Genomic DNA, 21062 nt, shown 5'->3' with positions numbered 1-21062 from the left:
AAAGAAATTCAACAGTCAGCATTAGTGCTAGTTATAATATTGATATAAGAGCATCATTCACATTTACAGCATTGATCAGATGCCCTTAGCCAGAGCAACTAACATACTGTAAGTGCTTAGATGATTCATTGGTGAAGACATTATAATACTGGTTCAAGAGAACCCGGCTTAGAATACTAAAAAACTCTTAGTCAGTAATACATTTTGTTTTTTTAAATAAGAATCTTGGAAGTACTTCCGAAAGAGGTAGTTTTTAGTTGTCGCTTGCAGGCACCCAATAACTCAGCTATTCAGACATCTAGAGGAAGTTCTTTCCACCACATAGGTGCCAAATAGAGGAGATTCTAGGTGCATGTCTTCCTGGTGCCTGGAGAGATGATGGGACCAGTCGAGCGGCATCATCCCTGCTATAGTCTTAAATTGTCATGTGTTTTACTGCTAAACAAGTTGAATCAATTTGATCAAGTACTTCGCTGCACAGTAATCCAGAGAAGTAAAAAACAAGCATCTGTGGTAATATACACTATAGCTTGTGCAGTTTTTGATGTTATGGCTTGTGTAGGCTGTTGCAATAAGGTCCTAGGGTTGATTGATTTCAAAGTGATAGTACTTGGTCTTACTTTATGCCATGCAGCACTGATTTAGTGTGCGATGGATGCCATCTTTCATACTGCTTTTACAAAGATTGTTGCTGTTTTCTGGCTTGTCTCTATGCTGTCTTTCACCTTTGTCTCATTGTCATTTCACTCCCAAAATACTTGGTTAACCCTCTGGGGTCTAGGGGTAGGGAACATACTTTCACTGACTGGGGCATGATCACACATTTCTTTAAATATCATAAACTTAATTCATGGCAAATAAATTATTTCTTATATATTTGTTTTGGCGTTACACTCATCTTATATTTACAGTATACATAAAAATTGTCAGATTTATGTTAAGTTTGGAATTTGGCAAAGTATAGACATTGCAAAATGTAGTTTGGAACACTTGCAGAAACATTATAAAAGTTCATAGTAAGCATAATTCCAGATCATACCCTACATTTCTTTGTTTTTCCACATTTTGGCCATTAATTTTAAAGCCGAGACTCTGTAGTAGTCCGTTACCTTGCTTTACTTCTGCTCACAATGAACACTCACCCACCTCAGCCGAGGGCACAGCAGTGCAGTCTGTCCTCCCACCACAGCTGTCACGGGCGGCAGGGTGAAGACGAGGAAAAGGCGACGATCCACTTATGGCTCCGAGAAACACGGGATTTATTAACAAAACAATTCTACAAAAACAAAGGACCACAAGGGATCATAAACAGATGGAGAAACACTGAGGTAACTAACTAAATAAGACTTAACTAGGACACTGAACTAACAACAACTAATTACAAGAAGACAACAGGTAAGGGAACCAAAACTTGTAAACTGAAACGGGCAAATGCCGCATATCGCAGCCCCCACCCAGAAAAGGGCAGAGGAGAGCTCTGGAGTGAGGTCATCTGGCAGCCACAGTGCAGGAGCCCCAGGGGGCCGGCCACACCAAAGCAGACCGGTCCCCGGGCCCAGAGATCCAAGGGCCCCCCCATCCCCCAGCAAGAGCCAGGGGACCCAGACCCCGCCAGGCAACCGCCGAGAGTGAGCCAGTACCCACCCGAGCATCCAGCCGTAGACATCGAGAACCACCAACAGACCAGCAGCCGGGGGCCTCATCCACCGGAAGGGAGTGTGGCGGGGGGGGAATAGAGCCCGAGATGTTATTTCAGGTAGAGTGTAAGACCCTACCTGACACATGCGTATAGACAAACAGGCATACACATACATAAGCATACGGTCCCACCCTCATGTACACATAAACAAATATTCACACATTCACCCAACATAGAGACACACAGAAATGAACGCCGTACACATACTCTCACTCCACATATATACTCTATATGGACCCCTATTTTTCCTCTGGCGTGGAGACCAGAAGACCACCCCGGACCCTGCAGCAGCTCAGAAGCCCACCAGCCCAGACCCCGACCAGACAGCCAGCTCTTCCTCTCAGCCCCCAGCTCCAGATGGCGAACAGAGAACGGGGGTGTGAAAAGACCCCATGCCCCCCTTCGCCCGCTCAGATGTGGTGTTGGTGCTTGTTGTTCTAAAGTGCTTTTAAAATAGGGGAAAGGCATGGTGCTAACCACCCCCTGCCAACCAACAGCTGGCGTTAGCTCGGCCCCTCACCAGAACCCTCAATGTCTATGTGCGATTAAAATTGAGAAGTGGGCACTGGCACCAGAGGTAAGGCTGAACAGACCGCCCTCTGGATGCCATTCTGTGTGCCCACCCCCAAGGCCCTAAATGTATGTGTCATGAGAGAGTAAGTAATGAGAGTGTCTACGTTGTAGTGTATGAATGAGGTACAGGTGGTCGCGAGGGGACAGAGGAGGAATACCTACCCTGCATCCCAGTGACGAACCTGCACCTCAAAGCCCTACATGTGTGGTGGTGTGATGGAGCGGGAGGAGGGAAGCATTTAGGGACAGGGAGGAAAGGATTGGGGGGGCAAAGTACCCCCCCTCTGGAGCCAGCTCCCCCGCTAACCCCCATAGGCATCCCCCGTTCCTCGAAATCCACCCAGGGCGGGGGGGCCCAGGCCCATCCAGATCGGGCTCCACAGAGCCCAAGGCGCCCCACTGGACCCCACCACAGAGGAAATACTACCCCCGCCCCAACATTCAGTCAACTCCCAGACTACATAAGACAAAAGACACCCAGGTTGAGTTCATCCTCCTCCTCTGTTGGATCCCCCCCCCCCGCCGCAGAATGGATACACCAAAAGCAGGGACCCCCTGCAGACAGATGGTAAGAACCTCCCCGCCAGCTAAGGAGGCCCCCAGCTCCACCGATGCGCCGAAGGCCCCCGCCCCCTCCTGTTTGTAATCAGCTACAGTCTTGCATCCCAGTGTCGTGTTTGGGGGCCCCTGGCTGGGAGATCTGAAGCTCAAGCGGGTCACTTGAGAGCGACATATAACAGTATTTAACAATGCAGTGTCAGTGATCTGCTAATCAGTGTCTTGGGGGGAGGGGGTCGAGTAGCAGGCCGCGTTTTGATAGACATCCTGCCACTGTTCTATGATAACTATTAGCAAAAATAATAGATAAAATAAAGATGAGAGTCTGTAAATAACACAGGAGTGTTACCATTCACCCCCATGACCGAATCCAGGGTAAACAGCTGTAATGTAGGAATTATTAGCTCAGGTAAATTTTATCTCCACCAATATGTTTTGTAATTAACTAAATTTTAATGCTCGTCCAGCGAGCTGCATCACCAGGTAATGTAAATGACTGGTAGCGAAGCTCCCCTCACGGCTGATGATGGAGAGTCTCACGATATTTCAGGCGAGTTTGAGGATTCAGAGCTTGTAGCTACACTGAACAAAAATATAAACGCAACACTTTTGTTTTTGCTCCCATTTTTCATGAGATGGACTTAAAGATCTACAATTCATTCCAGATACACAATATTACCATTTCTCTCAAACATTTCTCACAAATCAGTCTAAATGTGTGATAGTGAGCACTTCTGCTTTGCTGAGATAATCCATCCCACCTCACAGGTGTGCCACATCAAGATGCTGATCTGACATCATGGGTAGTGCACAGGTGTACCTTATACTGCCCACAATAAAAGGCCACCCTGGAATGTGCAGTTTTGTCTCACAGCAAAATGCCACAGATGCCACAAGCATTGAGGGAGCGTGCAATTGGCATGCGGACAGCAGGAATGTCAACCAGATCTGTTGCTCGTGCATTGAATGTTCATTTCTCAACCATAAGCCGTCTCCAAAGGCGTTTCAGAGAATATGGCAGTACATCCAACCGGCCTCACAACCGCAGACCACGTGTAACCACACCAGCCCAGGACCTCCACATCCAGCAGGTTCACCTCCAAGATCGTCTGAGACCAGCCACTCAGACAGATAATGCACGGCCCCATGTTGCAAGGATCTGTACACAGTTCTTGGAAGCTGAAAATGTCCCAGTTCTTGCATGGCCAGCATACTCACCGGACATGTCACCCGTTGAGCATGTTTGGGATGTGCTTGACCGGCGTATACGACAGCGTGTACCAGTTCCCACTAATATCCAACAACTTCGCACAGCCATTGAAGAGGAGTGGACCAACATTCCACAGGCCACAATTGACAATCTGATAAACTCTATGCGAAGAAGATGTGTTGCATTGCATGAGGCAAATGGTGGTCACACCAGATACTGACCGGTTCTGAGTCCCCAGACCCCCAATAAAGCAAAAAACTGCACATTCCAGGGTGGCCTTTTATTGTGGGCAGTATAAGGTACACCTGTGCACTACCCATGATGTCAGATCAGCATCTTGATGTGGCACACCTGTGAGGTGGGATGGATTATCTCAGCAAAGCAGAAGTGCTCACTATCACACATTTAGACTGATTTGTGAGAAATGTTTGAGAGAAATGGTAATATTGTGTATCTGGAATGAATTGTAGATCTTTAAGTCCATCTCATGAAAAATGGGAGCAGAAACAAGAGTGTTGCGTTTATATTTTTGTTCAGTATAGATCGCACAGAGGCAGGGACTATTGTGAGTGCTCAATGAACGGAGGCTGAAGTTGTGTAAAAGACATGCATTTATTCCTAACACTACAAGTAACATAACATAACATTATACCCAACAAAAACAACAAACACAAAATAATGGAATAGAAACACACATAATGTGATTTGGGAAATGCAATGACCAGATTTAAATGGGTAGCCTCAAAAGGAAATACTGTTCTGCAAAGCAAGCACAGTTTGTGGAAACACGACCCTAAAGTCATATAGCAGGTTAACAGAACAACTTAGGTTGTTAGAATGAAAGGGAGTTGATTTAGTTGGTTGCAGAGTAGGGGGGGGGGAGTCTTGACAGTTGGTTGCAGAGATGATGAGCTGAGGGAATGGTGGCCCTGAAGAAGGCGCAGCGTTTGGAGTGGTTATTGGAGTGGTTATTGGAGTGGTTATTGGAGTGGTTATTGGAGTGGACCCCCTTGGATTCTCTCTCCTTGTGTAGCTTTAAGGTGAAAGGCTTTGCAGTTCTCTGTTGGGTAGCAGGTCTTCACCGGCAGGCTTCAGGAGGCTTCTCTTCTCTTGAACTGATGTTCTCCGCCTCTCTCGTTGGGCTGATGTAATTTCTGCTTTCCCCCAAAGGCTTTGTCCTGAGGTGCCAGGTTTTATGTCTAAAGTCCATGAATAGGGATGACCAGGAATTCGACTCCTGGACCAATGACCATCCAGTTGGCGGGCTTTCGGAAGGGGGTCTGTATCAATCCTTTTGGGATTTATGACCAGACTGATTCCCCTTTACTGATGATTTTCATTAAGCTGGTGCATCCACTTTCATGGTAACCAATGACCAGATTTGGAATCAGGAGTGATTTTCCATATTTGACACCAAACATGCCATACCAGCCTAGCGGTTCACACCTCATACCACCTGTATTAATTAATTAGACAAGGGCCACAGAGGAATGTGAAAAGGGGGTTGGGGTTGTTAAAGAAAGAAGGATCTCTGAAAGTTAGGACACACTAAGATACCTGGTTACACTATTTAATTTTCAAGATTCTTCTGGTATAACCTTGAGAACATATATGCAGTGGTAGCTATACATATTTATTTCTTCAAATTTATGTAAGTGTTTAAGTGTGAGGGGTAAAATAGGTGATACCCCGTGAACATGGTTATAAGGGTGGCACACAAAACACTAAGACTGTCTAAGGACACACACAGATATAGCCTGTATATTGAGACTAGTAGTCATGAGTAAATCAATATACAGGGAATACAAAAGCCAAACTTAAGAGAAACTTTCTTTTAGGGTGTTAGGTAAGTCTGTGGTATGTAAGGCAGGATGTATGGGGAGGGGGTTCTGTGCCGAGTCGAGGGACCCCTATCCTTGAGGTACACTCTGCCGTCCGTAGGTCCCTAAATCTTTGGACCATAAAAGTTGGACTGCTGGCCTCCCTTGCTATCTGTGTGTGTGTGTGTGTGTGTGTGTGTGTGTGTGTGTGTGTGTGTGTACATGTGTGTGTTTGTATTTGTGGGTGTGGGGTCACTAACCCCCCTTTGGTGCTTAGGCCAATGAGTACATCTCGTACCAGGCTAGGCCTTGTCTCAGGCAACCTGGAATCTCAGCCCTGTCATATGTGCATGTGTGATCCTACAGTAAGATGGATGGAAAAGCTCTGTATCCTTAAACAGATTCACATTGTATCCTGAATCAATGCTTTACTCACAATACATTTTTAATTCCCATTAGTGGAATGATACCACAAACCTTGAGAATCATTGAAACGTGGTACGGCTTTGTTCAATTAGGATAATTAGGGTGGTATTAAAACAACACATCTGCTTGCAGTAGTCTGCAGTTAATGAATATGGCCACCAGAGGGTGCTGTAGAAACAGTTTATATTCCATGTGAATTAGCCTCATGTAACCTTCCCTCATTCTTTAATTTCCCTTAAGGTTTTCTCTGAGCTCAAGGCATTAACTTCCCTTTCCATGCATTGAATCACAGATTGTTTAAAATAACTTAATTCTTTAAAAAGCCTTCAGTATGTAGAAGCACTGTCTGTTTGAATGTTCTTCTCCTGTTCACTTGAAATTTTGAGTTTTGGGAAGAGGCTGCCGCTGTTATCAGGTCTTTATCTATTACATAAATCAAGGGACTGGCCTTAGTTATCTCTCTGTGGATGTAACTCAAATTTTATGGATGTCTGCTTATGTGACTTCTTTGGGGGAGCTGGTCTGGGGTACAGGGATTCCAGGGCTGCCTGGGGTGGGCTGAGGAGGGTGGGAGATTGATGCTGTTTTTGATTTATTTGCTGTTTATAATTTCCTGTGTTTGCTATAACTAAAATATGTTAATAAAGACTTGTTCAAAAACCTGCATGTCATATGAACTAGTGACGCCAACTGATGAGAAGATAGTGTTTAGTTATTTTATGTTCTGTTCCACATTAATTCCAGCAGATGGCAGCAATTTGCAGTTGGCCGATTTAGCCACAAGGTTCTGCTGTAAAGACAGCAGGACCAAGAGGCAGACTTACCCAGTACAAGTAGAGAGCATTTTTATTTCAGGTGTTTATAAACTGTGCCATTATAAATGCTGTTTCACAGATTAGACATGAGACTGAAACATTCAATTTATTTTAATGCTTCATGTAAATCATAGATAAAATCCTTCAGTGTCCATGTAACAGTAACACTGTCATTACAGCTCTCAGCAAAATGGGGCTGAGAACCAGAAAATTCCTGAGTGTTACGATACATTAAGAGGATCAGGAAGATGGGAGAACTCAGAGGTCACTGAAATTCCCATGATATTTGCAGTGATATGCAGACAGCGATATGAACAAAGTGATTAGCTCAGTTTTCTGCTGTTTACCCCTTTATTCATTAATAAGTTTAAACACATGATCTGTATTTACATGTTTTTTCTTTCTAACACAGATAAATGAGGAAGTGGAAAAAAAAACATCCGTTCACTGCCATCCACCTGCAGATTACAGTTATGATAAATTTAAAATAGCGAGCAGGCTGCTCGCTAACTTGTCAGCATGTGGGTGTCACTCGCTAATAAATCCCTTTGATTTTATTCCAGATAGCAGCAGTGGAACAGTAAAGGTAGCAGGCAGATTGTGGCACAGGCGGATGTTGTGATGGAGTTCAGCCTTTCTGTGGTCTGTTATCATTGCATCACCTTCCTTCTTTTCGTACTGAGTGCGTCTCCCCTCGTCCTGAGAGCCTGACTGCATGTGTAAGACCCCCGTGTGGTTTCTGAGCGGATCACAGCTGCATACCTGCTACGCAAGGAAACCACGGAAGTTTGTATTCACATGCGTCTATTTTTATCCGCTATTTATGCATCAGGAAGACAGAAATACAGTAGATTCTGCAAAGCTGGTTAGTAAAGCTGAAGCTCAGAGATCAAAATTTAAATATTCTGGCTGCATATGTTTTTAATCTAGTTGTTTACTCCCGTGTACTAAGCTATATATTGACTTAATTATGCAGACTTCCAGAAGTAATACTATTTCTTGCCGCTGGATGTCAGTGTGAGCAGCATGAGTCTCTATAGGACGTTCTGCCCCCTCGCAGCTCCTGCTCTGCCAGGAGAGAAGCTGCCTGCTCTCCTTGTGTTTGTGTGGATCTGAGTCTAAACCAGGATTTACATGCCGCATGGCTTGCAGAGGTATTTAGATGATTGTTTTAGCTGAATGACAGCTGCAGAAATATTATACAAATGACACGCATGCATAAGCAAACAGAAGCTGTAAAAATTGGTAAATAATACAAGTAATCAAATTTAACAGTGGTACCTTGTTTAGGTGGTCATAATAGTTCAGTTAATAACAGATAATATCAGATGTGTCCGCCCATACATCCATCTGTCACCTGCCTGTTAAGTACAGGGTCATATAAGGAGACTGGGGCCTGTTCCATACAGCAAAAGGGTACAAGGAAATGTTACTGTAATTTCACTTATATCCCTGTTTTTGTAGGTACAGACAATTTTTACTGAATATGGTGTAAAATGAATTATTTTCTTTCAGTGAACTAAATAAACATTAATAACTGACTTAGTTTGTCAAAGCTGTGTATCTGTTCTGTGCTTTTGTGTGGGGATTCACTCACATGCCCTGGGACTGTGATCGGTGTCTCGTGTCACCTGAGTATAACATCTCCACTTCTGCTTATTGTTATTCATATCCTTACATGGTTACATTTGAGCTGATTCAAAGCCAGCAGCAAACAACAGAAAACTATTCTATTAATGTAATTATACTTTCACTGAATGTCTGCTATACTGGCAAATCTCTTTATGGCATCTCTGACTGTTGATTATCTTTTAAGAATTTTAGCCTTTCAGTAACTCTGGCTGTCAAAGGGCCACTGTAGACAGATAATGACACTTACTGGCTGTGGTGAGCAGGATCAGGGATTAGAGTGATGGACACGCAGACCTCCATCTTCATCAGGACAAACCAGCTCTTCTCAGAGCACACCTTAGATGCCGACCTTCACCTCTGAGCTCTCAGTTTGAGTCTCTTTGTATCATCCTGCCCCTCAGAGAGGACACAGTGTAGGTCCAGTGACAAATCAGAAGACTCATGTTCTCATTTTCTCCATATATACACTCAGCAGCAGTGGTGTTAGTCAGCACTCAACCTCTTATCAGAAGAACCTCTTGAGATTAAAAATGAATCTTCTTTGATCTGTGGTTTCCTCATGATCAACCATAATGAGGGCCACCAGCTGCCAATGGCCACCAGATGCCAGTTGTGGTGCAGGACTATCTTCCCCATTGCTGCTTGCAGCCTATACTAGGGTGAAGGTGCTAGAGAAAGAAAAGGGAAAGCCATCTGTGGATGCATGTGGGAATCTTGGAGGAACCTGCTACCTTTTGGAGACTAATAGACATTGTCTTTCAGTAACATTGTGAGTATGTGGCAGCCTGCCTAGAGAACTGAGAATTGGGCGAAGCATCTCGTTCACTTTCTGATCAGAAGCGGCCTACGCCAGCCTCAGATAAAGAAGAATGAGGCCATGAAGCCCTTTCCCTGTCACTGAAAACCAGGTATTGGCCTTCCTAGGACTGGTGGGAATTATCGCTGTTTTGGGCTTAACGTCCATGATGCCATGAAGGAGGCATCTGATTGGTGTTCAGATATTCTATAGCATTCAAGCCATGCTGCACTTTTATCAGGGAGCCCAATGTGTGCCATGAATGTGCCCGACACCATCACTCCACCACCCCCAGCCAGCAGTGCTGACACACGGGCTGATTGACTCATAGACCCATGAGGGCTTCTCCATACCCTGGTCCTCCCAACTCCATGCAACAAATTTAACTAAGATTTATTACATGATTACATATCCATTCCCTACTATACATCAAGGGCTTAGAGGTGGAGACCATCAGGATCACCAAATTTCTTGGCGTTCACCTGACAGATGATCTTACCTGGACCTTCAACACCACTTCTCTGGCCAAGAAAGCACGGCAGCAACTGCATTTCTTACGGCGGCTGATGAAGGCTCGCCTCCCACCCCCCATCCTCACCACATTCAACAGGGGAACCAATGAGAGTGTCCTGACCAGCTGTATCACTACCTGGTTTGGGAACTGCAAAGTCCCTGACCGCAAATCCCTGCAGTGAATACAGCGGGAAAAAATCATTGGGACCTCTTCTCTCCGCTCCATCCAGGACATCTTTCACAGGCAATGCATCTGCAAGGCCCTCAGCGTTGTGAAAGGCCCCTTCCATCTTCAGCAGGGACTGTTCACCTGCCTCCCGTCCGGCAAAAGATACCGCAACATCCAGATGAGCTCAACCAGACTTTCTAACAGCTTCATCCCACAAGCTGTTAGATTCCTGAACCTGAACACAGTTCCTCAGTAAATGAGCAGCACCAACTCCTCACTTCACCAGCCACTTTAATTCTCTTTTACTGGCATGTTTGTACTTTGTTACCCGCTGCTACGTCACCTGCTGCTGAATTATTGAACATACTATATATTTTGTGCCAAAAGTTTATATTCAATATTGCTGTCATCCGAGCTCTTGAAGGGAAGCACGGGCCCAGAGATGCGGAACCAATTGATCTTTATTAGATCAATCAGGCAACGGGTTTTCACGGGGCGAGACGGATGGGATGGTCGTGATCGGAAACGGAGGTCAGAAGCCGGGTTGGTCAGTCCTACGGGCAGGCACGGGACACAACGACACAGGGAAGGGGAGACGAGAGGTCCTGGGACTGGTAGGGAAGGCAGGGCAGGAGGTTCAGGGTCGAGGGCTGGTCTGGGGAAGGAAGGTAAGCAGGGTAAGGTACAGACAAAGGGCAGACGGAAGCGGTAGGAAACGAGGGAAAGACTACGGACAAGAAAGCGCTCGGTATTGCTATAGAACATACAAATACTTCGCAACTCTAATTGCGTGTGTCACGCTTATATAGTCTCCTGTCTTGGACCCTAATTGGACCTGTCCGTCGGTCTACGCCCTGGAGGTGTGCCAGTTGCTATGTACGGATAGTCCACATACACCACTTCATTCACCCTGTTTATATATATACCGTGTGTTCACCTTACTGTCGTGTGATGTGCACTACGTGTGGTCTGTGTCCAACCTCCATGTTTGCACTTGTGTACTTAATCTGCAGTTTCCCTTGTAATTGTGTACATACAGCCCCCATGTGTCTTATGTTGTACTGTGGTCCTGGATAAACAATGTCTCATACCACTGTATATTTCTGTATGGTTGGCAAGATAATGAAGTTCACTGGACTTTACTTGATTAAGTAATTCAGGTGTTTTTATGTAAGAAATTTTCATATAAATTATACTTCGTATGAACATGCCTATAAATATTAACACAAATGTGTAAAGGTATTTTAAATAATTATGAAATTTTATCATGGAACATTTGCAAATTTACCTTTACATTTTTATTACAAAATATTAATTTCCTATTTTAATAAAATGTATGCATTGTTTTGGACATATGAAAACTTCAATAACTGGTGAAATCAATACCTCGTTTTTGTCATGTGTGATGGGATTGGCCATGTGAACTATAGGGTTCCCAGTCTGCATAAGATGTGATTTGTCCTCTATTTCCCTTCCCCATCTCAGGAAAACGGCTGCAATACAAATTCAGACACTGAACAGAACAAGTTGGGAATTGAAGAACAGTAGTGCTGTGAGCCAGCGGCAGTAGATACAAACAGGGTCTCTGCATGGTCCATCTGTGTGGGGTTTGCATGTTCTCTCCATGTTCATGTGAGCTTCCTACACAGACCTGTGATATATATTGTATATGAGAGTGTGTGTCCTGAGATGGACAGACTGCCCTGTCCTGGGTGTCCTTTGTGCCCAGTGTTTCCTGGGACAGGCTCCAGGCTCACCACAGCCCTGTACTGGACAAGTGATTACAAAGATGGGTGTATGGTGGATGTATATTAAATAATAAGAAATATATTAAACATACAGGGCAGTTTTATAACATTTTATTTTAAAATTCCCACAGTGCTGTGGCTGAGGCAAACATTTTTTATATAACATTTGTAATTCATGAGTTTAATTTCAAAATCTAACAAAAAGTATTAAGGAAAGAAAACATTACAAAATACAAAAGCAGAAAATGCCACAAAGTTGTGCCATAAATTGTTTTTAATATATAAGAGCATATTATTAAAATGCCTTTATCTTAAATAAATATCGCAATGTTAATGTGGTAGATGCTGCTGTCATGAAGCTCATTTGAAGAACATCTTCATGAACCTTCGGACAGGAGCTTCCTCAGGCAGGACTGTCAGTCCCTCCTCCCCCACATCATCATAGTCAGTCTGGTCAGGTTCAGGGGGGCCCTCCCCAGGGGGCAGTGTGGTCAAAGCTCTCTCACCTACAGGGACAGAGTAAGGGGCACAGGGTATTGACAAATTGTAACTGGGACTTAGAAAGGAGAGTAGCTGTATGTAAAACAAAAATAATGTTTATTAGCTAGTTGTGGCAGACACACATAAAGTGATTTAAATGTCAGTCCCTGTCAGTCAAATGAATGCCATTGTTCATAAACAATAAAAGATTATAAATATGTAAAGAGAAGCATACAGGTGTGAGAGACACTTTGCTCCATTAGTTGTGTGTAAAGAGAAACTGACCCTGTATAACATGTGGGCTCTGCTCTATACCATCTACATCATCATAGTCCTCTGCTGTGTCTCCTGTCACCATCAACCCTGAACCTGGGAAAAGAGAGACCTCAGTACACAGGAGTCAGGTGACTGTTAGAGTTACTGATTGTCTCATTGCAAACAATTTACTCTGAAAGTCTTTAAAAGTTCACAACATCATAACAATGTTTGTGGTTTTATGCAAACTTTACCTTCCAAATATTACAGTGCAATGTGTTTGAAAATTATGGTTGAAAATTAAATATGAAAGATTACTGAACAAATAAATAAGCATGGATCCATACCAGAAACACGGTGAATGTTATAATTTACCAAAGAAATGTCCTGAGTCCCGTCCAACAGATCCAGCATCATCATAGTCTGCTGGTGAGTCTTTTATCACCAGATCCCCTGTATCAGACACAGAAAAGCTGCTTCTGTGTATCAGACATGCATCACTGTAGACTTTACATAACTCAAAAACCACGATCGTTAAAGACTAATGATGCCCATCATAGTGTTAAAAGAGGTTTCCAATTACTAATCATTAATTGTACCAAATTCACAGACCTCAGCCCCCTACCTGAGAGAGGGTCTCCCTCACTGTCCTCCACATCTTCATACCCAGAGGGCAGCTCCTCAGAGAGGACACTTCCTGTGAAGGAGAGAGACAGTCAGTCCTGTGCTCAGGGAGACTCTGCATGAAGGTTCCTCTGCTGATGCCTCTCAGACTGAGAAGACAGGATGTGTGGGGTTAGAGCAGCTAATGCTCACACCCAGGCAAGCTGACTGACACTCATATTGTCCACATCCTCTCTCTCCCTATTGGCTGGTTTCTCTCTCTCCCTGAGGGTTTTACAGCAATGCAGCTATGAGGCCCTCATGTGGTTTCTGAGCTCTAATCACACAGTTTGAGATAAAAAAATCAGCAGGGAGGAAACACAGATACACATATTTTTCTACAGAAATCTAATTTTTATTAAAAATATACCTCTAATGGAAATTCATTGTCACCCATTTAAATATACATGTGTGACCATGTGACTAAAAGTGTATTTTTCTGTTTCTGCGGAGGTTGAGAAGTTGAACTCACCCTTGCGAGGGGCTCTGTAGGTCTCCCCCCGGGTCAGATTGTACTCTATCTCCTCATAAATGGCCTCGTGCAGAGGGGTGAGACCCTCCTGGTACAGAGCTGTGGAGGTGGACATACAGAGACACAGCTGACAGTCCAGGCTACGTTTCTCACTCTAATGTAAAGTCCCCATTCCTGTAAATCTGTGTATTATTATGGATTATTAAATAATCATGGGAACAACAGCGTCCATTTCTGTTGTATATGAAGTCTCTCTGTTTTTCTGAGCAATTGGGTAGCTCTTTGTTTCATTTTTTGTAGTTTTATCTCAATCCCACCCCAATCGTCAAATAAATCTAAGAGCAAAATATCTGTAAACTAGGCTGTTCCTATAGGGTTATTCCCTGTATCACATGACCCCAACCCCCGTTTGTCTACCACATGAAGCCAACAATGGAAAATGTAGGACATAATACAGACTTGATATGACCCATTCAGATACACCATTCTTAATGTGAGTCACCCTACAGAAATATACTTCTGTACCTCTCTTCAGCAGTCTGTTCTGGTACAACTGGACAGCTGTTATCACCAGCAGCAGGAAGAGAAGAGCTCCCAGTACCAGGAAGACCACAAAAGGGATGGAAGGGGGTACAACTGGAGGAGGAACTAACAGAGAGACTCAGTATAAAGTGTGTCTGACAGCGCAGAATGATTGTACTAATTAAACATGCAAACACATTTTGTGCTGATTTTCAAAATAAAATGGCTGGAAATGAAAATCCGTGACTGGAATAACTAAAACTTCATTGTTTTAAAAAATCCATGTTCTAACTACTAATCACGGTCAGGGCTGCAGAGATACAGAAATATACTGTATTTGAATTACCCCCCCATAAGAAGTTATACTATACTATATAACAGAATATAAAAATGATACCTTTTTTTGTTGTTGTGGATATTGAAGGAAACTCTGAAAGAGTAATCAGATATCGATATATAAACAGAATTAATCCTACATTTGATGAACCCCTCAGCACTATATATTAAATACATCGACTTCACCTGTAGTGGCCTTAAGCAGTGATGAACCTGTGAAATTGAAGCATTGAAGGTTATTAATAAACATTCTCTGTTTTACAGTTTTCCCAGAATTTTATTTGCTCTAAAACCCAAATAGCCATAATGTTGAGGTTACAGTCTGTCTGCTACCCCAGTCCCACCTGCACAGGTAACACCAGCATCATCCTTGTGGCTGCAGTTCCACTGGACCTGAAGAGAGTGAGGACAGTCCCACAGGTGGAGCTCATCACCCCTGCAGTTCACCTCATTCAGCCAAATGGTGCCAGTTCCTCGTCCAAAGGCAGAGTTCCCATGAGCCTCCAGTGCTGTCCCACAGCCCAAACGTCTGCAGACCACCTGGGCATCTCTCAGGTCCCAGGAGTCGTCACAGACCGTCCCCCAGGAGTCGTCATGCCACAGCTCCACCCTCCCTGAGCACTCAGTACTGCCACCCTGCAGTCTCATGGGGGGGTGACCTAGGGGGCAAGTAAAGACTGTGATTTATCAGCACTGCAGAAGGCAGAGGACACATGTGAGGATGACAGAGTTTAGTGAAGAGCTGGGACTGATTTCTCACTGATGTTACTGACTGACAAACACGGAACACTGGGCAGGTAATAACTGAACTTACGTGAACATGGTTTGTCTTTGGCAGCAGCAGAACATCCTTTCACAAGGAAAGAATGAAGAAAGAATTATTGAAATGTTCTTATTGTCATGCAATATTAAGGAAATGAAAAATAAACTATTAGCACCAACTGTTTACTTTGTGAGTATTACCGTAATCACACAAAATAATAACCCTAATCACAAAGTGGAGCAGTAAATATAACGAATACAATGAGTTACCATCACAGGTGATCTGAGCCACTTCACCTTCCTCACATCTGTTGTCTCCCCAGTTAGAGGACGGGCACTGCCACAGTGTGGAGTCATGTGGGCGACATTTCAGGTTATCAAGCCAGTTCGGAGCTCCTTTCAGCCGAGACCATGAGTAAGAAACAGTCCCACTCTTTCCACAGTTGAGATGTTGACATATCAGACTGATGGTGTTTGAGTTCATTTGATTGAAGCACACATTTCCCCAGGTGCCATTATAGAAAACCTCCAACTGCCCAGAGCAGCCTTCAGCCAGTCTGATCTCTTTAAAGTCTACTGGGAGTTCAATGGAAAAAAACAATGGAAAAAGTGAACAACTATTTATATATAGTTTATATATAAAGTTTATATAGTTATATAGAGTTCATTTTTTAAACATAAAATTTCCAGATAATGAATTACAAATTAAATTGTTTTAATCCTTTGCTGAAGTTTTATTTAAAAATTTCAAAAGTTAACCTGAAGTAATGTAACTAAACTATAAAAATCAGTATTTTCAATATATAACTGCAGTCAGTCTTTAAGTTTTATCATTGATTTGTTTCCCTTTACGTAAGATGAAAAGCCTGGTTCTAACATACCTGAACACACAACTCCTACGTCCTTTTTATGGACACAGTCATTCTGTCCCGTCGGTGCTGAAGGACAGTCCCACAGAGACGTCTCATTCCCCTCACAGTCCACCTCATCCAGCCAGATGGGTCCAGTTCCTGGTCCAAAGAAGGTGGGCACTGGGTCACGGAGAGCCGTCCCACACTGGAGCTGTCTGCAGACCACCTCAGCATCTTTCAGGTCCCAGGAGTCTCCACACACTGTCCCCCAGGAGCCCTGGTGGAGCACCTCCAGCCTCCCTGCACAGCCCCCGGCATCACCCACCAGCCTGATGGACCTGTGCTCTGGGAGGAGGAGGTACAGTGGAAGGCACATTAAACATCAAATGGACACAGTACATCACAATACAAATTTAAACACTGTTGATGACATTTAAGACATATCAATAAAAATTTGATATTTCCTGCTGTTGACATTCTCTGTACTCACTGGAACACTCTATGGACACCTGTGGCTCAGAACTGCAGCTCAGTCTCTGTGGATCACTGCAGTTCACCAGGTGAGATTCACTCCCAGAGCACTGATACCCTGTCAGACACACATCACTGTCCCCTGTCCCAGACAGGGAGGAACTGTTCAGCCTCACTGCAGAGCCACAGCCCAGCTGCCTGCAGACCACAGAGGCCTCCCTGAAGCTCCAGGAGTCCATGAGAACTCTGCTCCAGGTCGGCTGATAGTAAACCTCCACCTGACCCTCACAGCCACTCTCTCCAGACAGTCGTACTGTCCCATTGAGGGCTGAGAGAGATTTAGACCCTGTGGATACATCAGTCACTGTCAGTGATTGCCAGATGTGCACACAAAAATAGCTGGTCTTAATAATGTATTCTACTGGGTAAATTAACTCAGCATTACTTTACTGTAGGTATTAAAATGTTTGTATGTTTTTAATCTTCAAAAGTGTGTAGTCTTCATTGGTATATGTACTGTGATACAGAAGAATATCTTGATTTGCATTACCAATTTGATTAATGATCTAAAATTATAATTTATACTGGATCATAATTAACAAAACCCAGATTAGTATCCAACTGTAAGAAAAAATCTCAGCTGTAGTACAGTCCTCACCCTCACAGATGAGTCCTGCATCCCGTCCATGAGAGCATGCAGCTCGACTCCATGAGGACACAGCACACTGGGAGAGGTGTGTCTCATTCCCCTGACACTCAAACACATCAGCCCAGATGCGGCCCCTCCCCTCTCCAAACCAGGCCTGTCCTAGCACTGCCACAGTGCCCCCACACTGCAGCTGCCGACAGAGGACACTGGCTGCTCTCATATCCCAGGATGCATCACACACTGTCCCCCACTCACTGAGGTACTGCAGCTCCACCCTCCCGGAGCAGGAGTCAGGGCCGCCCACAAGCCTGGAGTCTGTGTACCCTGTGAACAGCACAGGGGGGTTAGCATCTGTGTACGTTATACCATATAAAATATTTTCTAAAATGCATATTTAACCATTTAATTCAATGTGTAAAAATATAATTTATTACATTTTTATATATTTATGTGTTATTATATTATTTATTGGCTACTCAGATATTCTCTAACAGACAGTCATGTTGTTCTTACCTGAACATACCAGTCCTACATCATTATCATGGGAGCAGTTCTCTGTCTTTGAGGGTGATTTTAGGCAGAAGTAAATATGAGATTCATTCCCTCTACATTGGATCTCCTCTCTCCACACCTGGTCACCCCCCTTCCCAAACACAGCCCCCCCCAGCACCTCCACAGGGATCCCACAGCCCAGCTGCCGACACACAACCTCTGCATCCTGCAGGTCAAAGTCAGCATCACACACTGTGCCCCAGGTAACTCCATGCTTCATCTCTACTCTCCCAGAGCACTGGTGTGCACCTTGGACCAGTCTGACCTCTCGATGATCTGCAGATTTAAGGACAATTAGGCATTTAATACAATCAGGTGTCTCTCTTTCCTCTCCTGTCTCTGGCAGTGTTCTGCTCTTCTTTTATTGCTGTACATCTTCTGTTTCGTTAGTCTGTGATGCTGCTGTTGTTGATGACTCTTTGGTAAGCGCTTTGAGACAGCAGTCCTGACATTTCACTATGAGATTTGGAAACTCTACAATCCAGAAAAAAATATATTTGGATAAATATGTGAATAAGGTGAGGTCAGATGGTGTGAAAAAAGTGAAATTTGATTTTATGTTCCGATGATGAAGTTTCATATATTGATTTTTTTGGGAGAGAGTATTGATGTGAGTAAGTGAAGTAGACATATGTAGTGTATTTATCATTTAACAAGCAAAAACAAAATGTTCATGAATTTTATTTCCTACATATTTCCAATAATTGATTTAAACAACATTTATTTATTTGACTGGTACTGGGCCAGGAGGGTGAACCTCAGTCTTGTGTCCTATGCTAAGACTTTCTGGGGTTTAGATTTGGTTACATGGAGATTTTTTTAGGATAAATCAGTATATTTTTAATTTAGAAGATGATGCAGTCGCTGATTAAATTCTGTGGAGTTTCAGATTTTAAGGGTAATCAGAAATTCATATGTGTTTAATAGAATTACATGTTAACGCATAAGGCTAATTATCTGTCCAGTACTTCTGTAAATAATCCAGTTATTCCTCCTGTACACATCTCTTAAAAACCTGTTGAACCAATAATTCATTACTGTTGATAATCTTATACATGAAGATCATTAAATGAAATTCAAAATATTCTGAGCTGCACTATGAAAAGCTTCACTGAGGACTGTTTCCTTAATAAAAAAGAGCAAAATGTGTTTTGCAGTGAACTGTACACGTGTCCTACCTGAGCAGACAACTCCAGCATCCAAGGAATGACCACAGTAATTAACTCCCCGTCCTCTGTGTTTACAGTCCTTCAGTGTCGACTCTGACCCTCCACAGGCCACGTCGGCCATCCAGATCCTCCCTGTTCCATCTCCAAAGTGACCACAGCATGGTGCTGCTACAGCATCTCCACAGAACATCTGCCTACACACCACTACAGCATCCTTCATATCCCAGTAACGATCACAAACTGTGCCCCACTGTCCTTGATGAAGAACCTCCACTCTCCCAGCACAGGGACCGCCGCCACCCACCAGCCTGACGTCACTGTCTGGAAGCGCAGAAGAATTCATCATAGTGAAGACTTTTTATGTTTCATCACAAGGCATTACTATTTTTACAAAATTGGTAAAAGATTAAACATGTTAGCATTTGCACAGAAAAATTTTACTGGACACTAAATATAAAAGTGAAAAAAGTGAATGTTTTCTATTATTATTATTATTATTATTATTGTTATTATTATTATTATACTATGGACAGTTCTTCTGTTCTAGTTACAGCAAACAGATCAATTTCCATTCTTAATTATAAATAAGCTTGTATTTGTTAACATTGTAAAATAGAAAAAAACAGAAGTTATTATCTAGTGGACTCCGGTTTCCCCCCACAGTCCAACAACATGCTGAGGCTGATTGGACTTGTTAAATTGCCCATAGGTGTGCATGTGTGAGTGAATGGTGTGTGAGTGTGCCCTGCAATGGGCTGGCCCCCTATCCTAGGTTGTTCCCTGCCTCGTGCCCATCGCTTCCGGGATAGGCTCCGGACCCCCTGCGACCCAGTAGGAAAAAGCGGTTTGGAAAATGGATGGATGGATGGACGGATGGATGGATGGATGGATGGATGGATGGATTATCTAGTGGTCAATTATTGAAGAAAATCAGATAACGTTGGTGTTCATGGTTAATTATATGAAAATTCATTTACATTCACAGGTGATCTGAGCCACTTTGTCATCATTACAGTCACTCTCTCCCCAGTTAGAGGACGGGCACTGCCACAGTGTGGAGTCATGTAGGCGACATTTCAGGTTATCAAGCCAGTTCGGAGCTCCTTTCAGCCGAGACCGTGAGTTAGAAACAGTCACATTCTTCCCACAGTTGAGATGTTGACATATCAGACTGACTGTGTTTGTGTCCATTTGATTGAAGCACACATTTCCCCAGGTGCCATTATAGAAAACCTCCAACTGCCCAGAGCAGCCATCAGCCAGTCGGATCTCTGTATATTCTATAGGAAATTGAGAAATAACATCAAAAATATAATCAGCTTATTAAAAGATACAAAATACCGAAACTCAACTCGTAAAAGAAAGATAGATATGAGCATAGATAGATGGATAGACAGATAGATAGATAGATAGATAGATAGATAGATAGATAGATAGATAGATAGATACTTTATTATCTAAGCATATGTTACCCATTACTAAAAGAAAAGCAGAAAACAGTACTGTATTTTTTGTTTACTTCAGAAAATATTAAATAACAATCAATTTATATAATAATAATATTTGGTTTATCCTCTTTTATGTCTATGAAATCAAAGAATGTAACAAAGCCAAATAAATACAACAGTTGCTTATTTTTATTTTGCATTTTCTTTCTCTTTCCTTCTTTCTCTTACTTTTCATACCTGAACACACAACTCCTACGTCCTCTTTATGGACACAGTCATTCTGTTCCCTCGGTGCTGTAGGACAGTCCCACAGAGACGTCTCATTCCCCTCACAGTCCACCTCATCCAGCCAGATGGGTCCAGTTCCTGGTCCAAAGAAGGTGGGCACTGGGTCACGGAGAGCCGTCCCACACTGGAGCTGTCTGCAGACCACCTGAGCATCCTTTAGGTCCCAGGAGTCTCCACACACTGTC

General features: G+C 43.4%; 1 protein-coding gene and 1 long non-coding RNA gene across 2 annotated transcripts in view; both read right to left on the bottom strand.

Annotated features, from left to right (window-relative positions):
- Positions 1–21062, bottom strand: part of LOC125738628 (antigen WC1.1-like) — an 82918-nt gene that overhangs the window by 41146 nt on the left and 20710 nt on the right. Inside the window, 2 exon segments of the mRNA XM_049007783.1 lie at positions 15135–15346; positions 16331–16645. Coding sequence (XP_048863740.1) covers positions 15135–15346; positions 16331–16645 — 527 coding nt within the window.
- LOC125739214 (uncharacterized) lies at positions 12270–13515 on the bottom strand. Its single transcript, XR_007397086.1, has 3 exons — positions 13320–13515; positions 12725–12808; positions 12270–12465 (listed from the first exon to the last, which is right to left on the bottom strand). It is a non-coding gene; the product is annotated as an uncharacterized LOC125739214 (long non-coding RNA).

This window comes from Brienomyrus brachyistius, chromosome 3 (genome assembly GCF_023856365.1).
Source record: "Brienomyrus brachyistius isolate T26 chromosome 3, BBRACH_0.4, whole genome shotgun sequence".
NCBI lineage: Eukaryota > Metazoa > Chordata > Actinopteri > Osteoglossiformes > Mormyridae > Brienomyrus > Brienomyrus brachyistius.
This window is presented reverse-complemented; position numbering and strand designations above follow the sequence as displayed.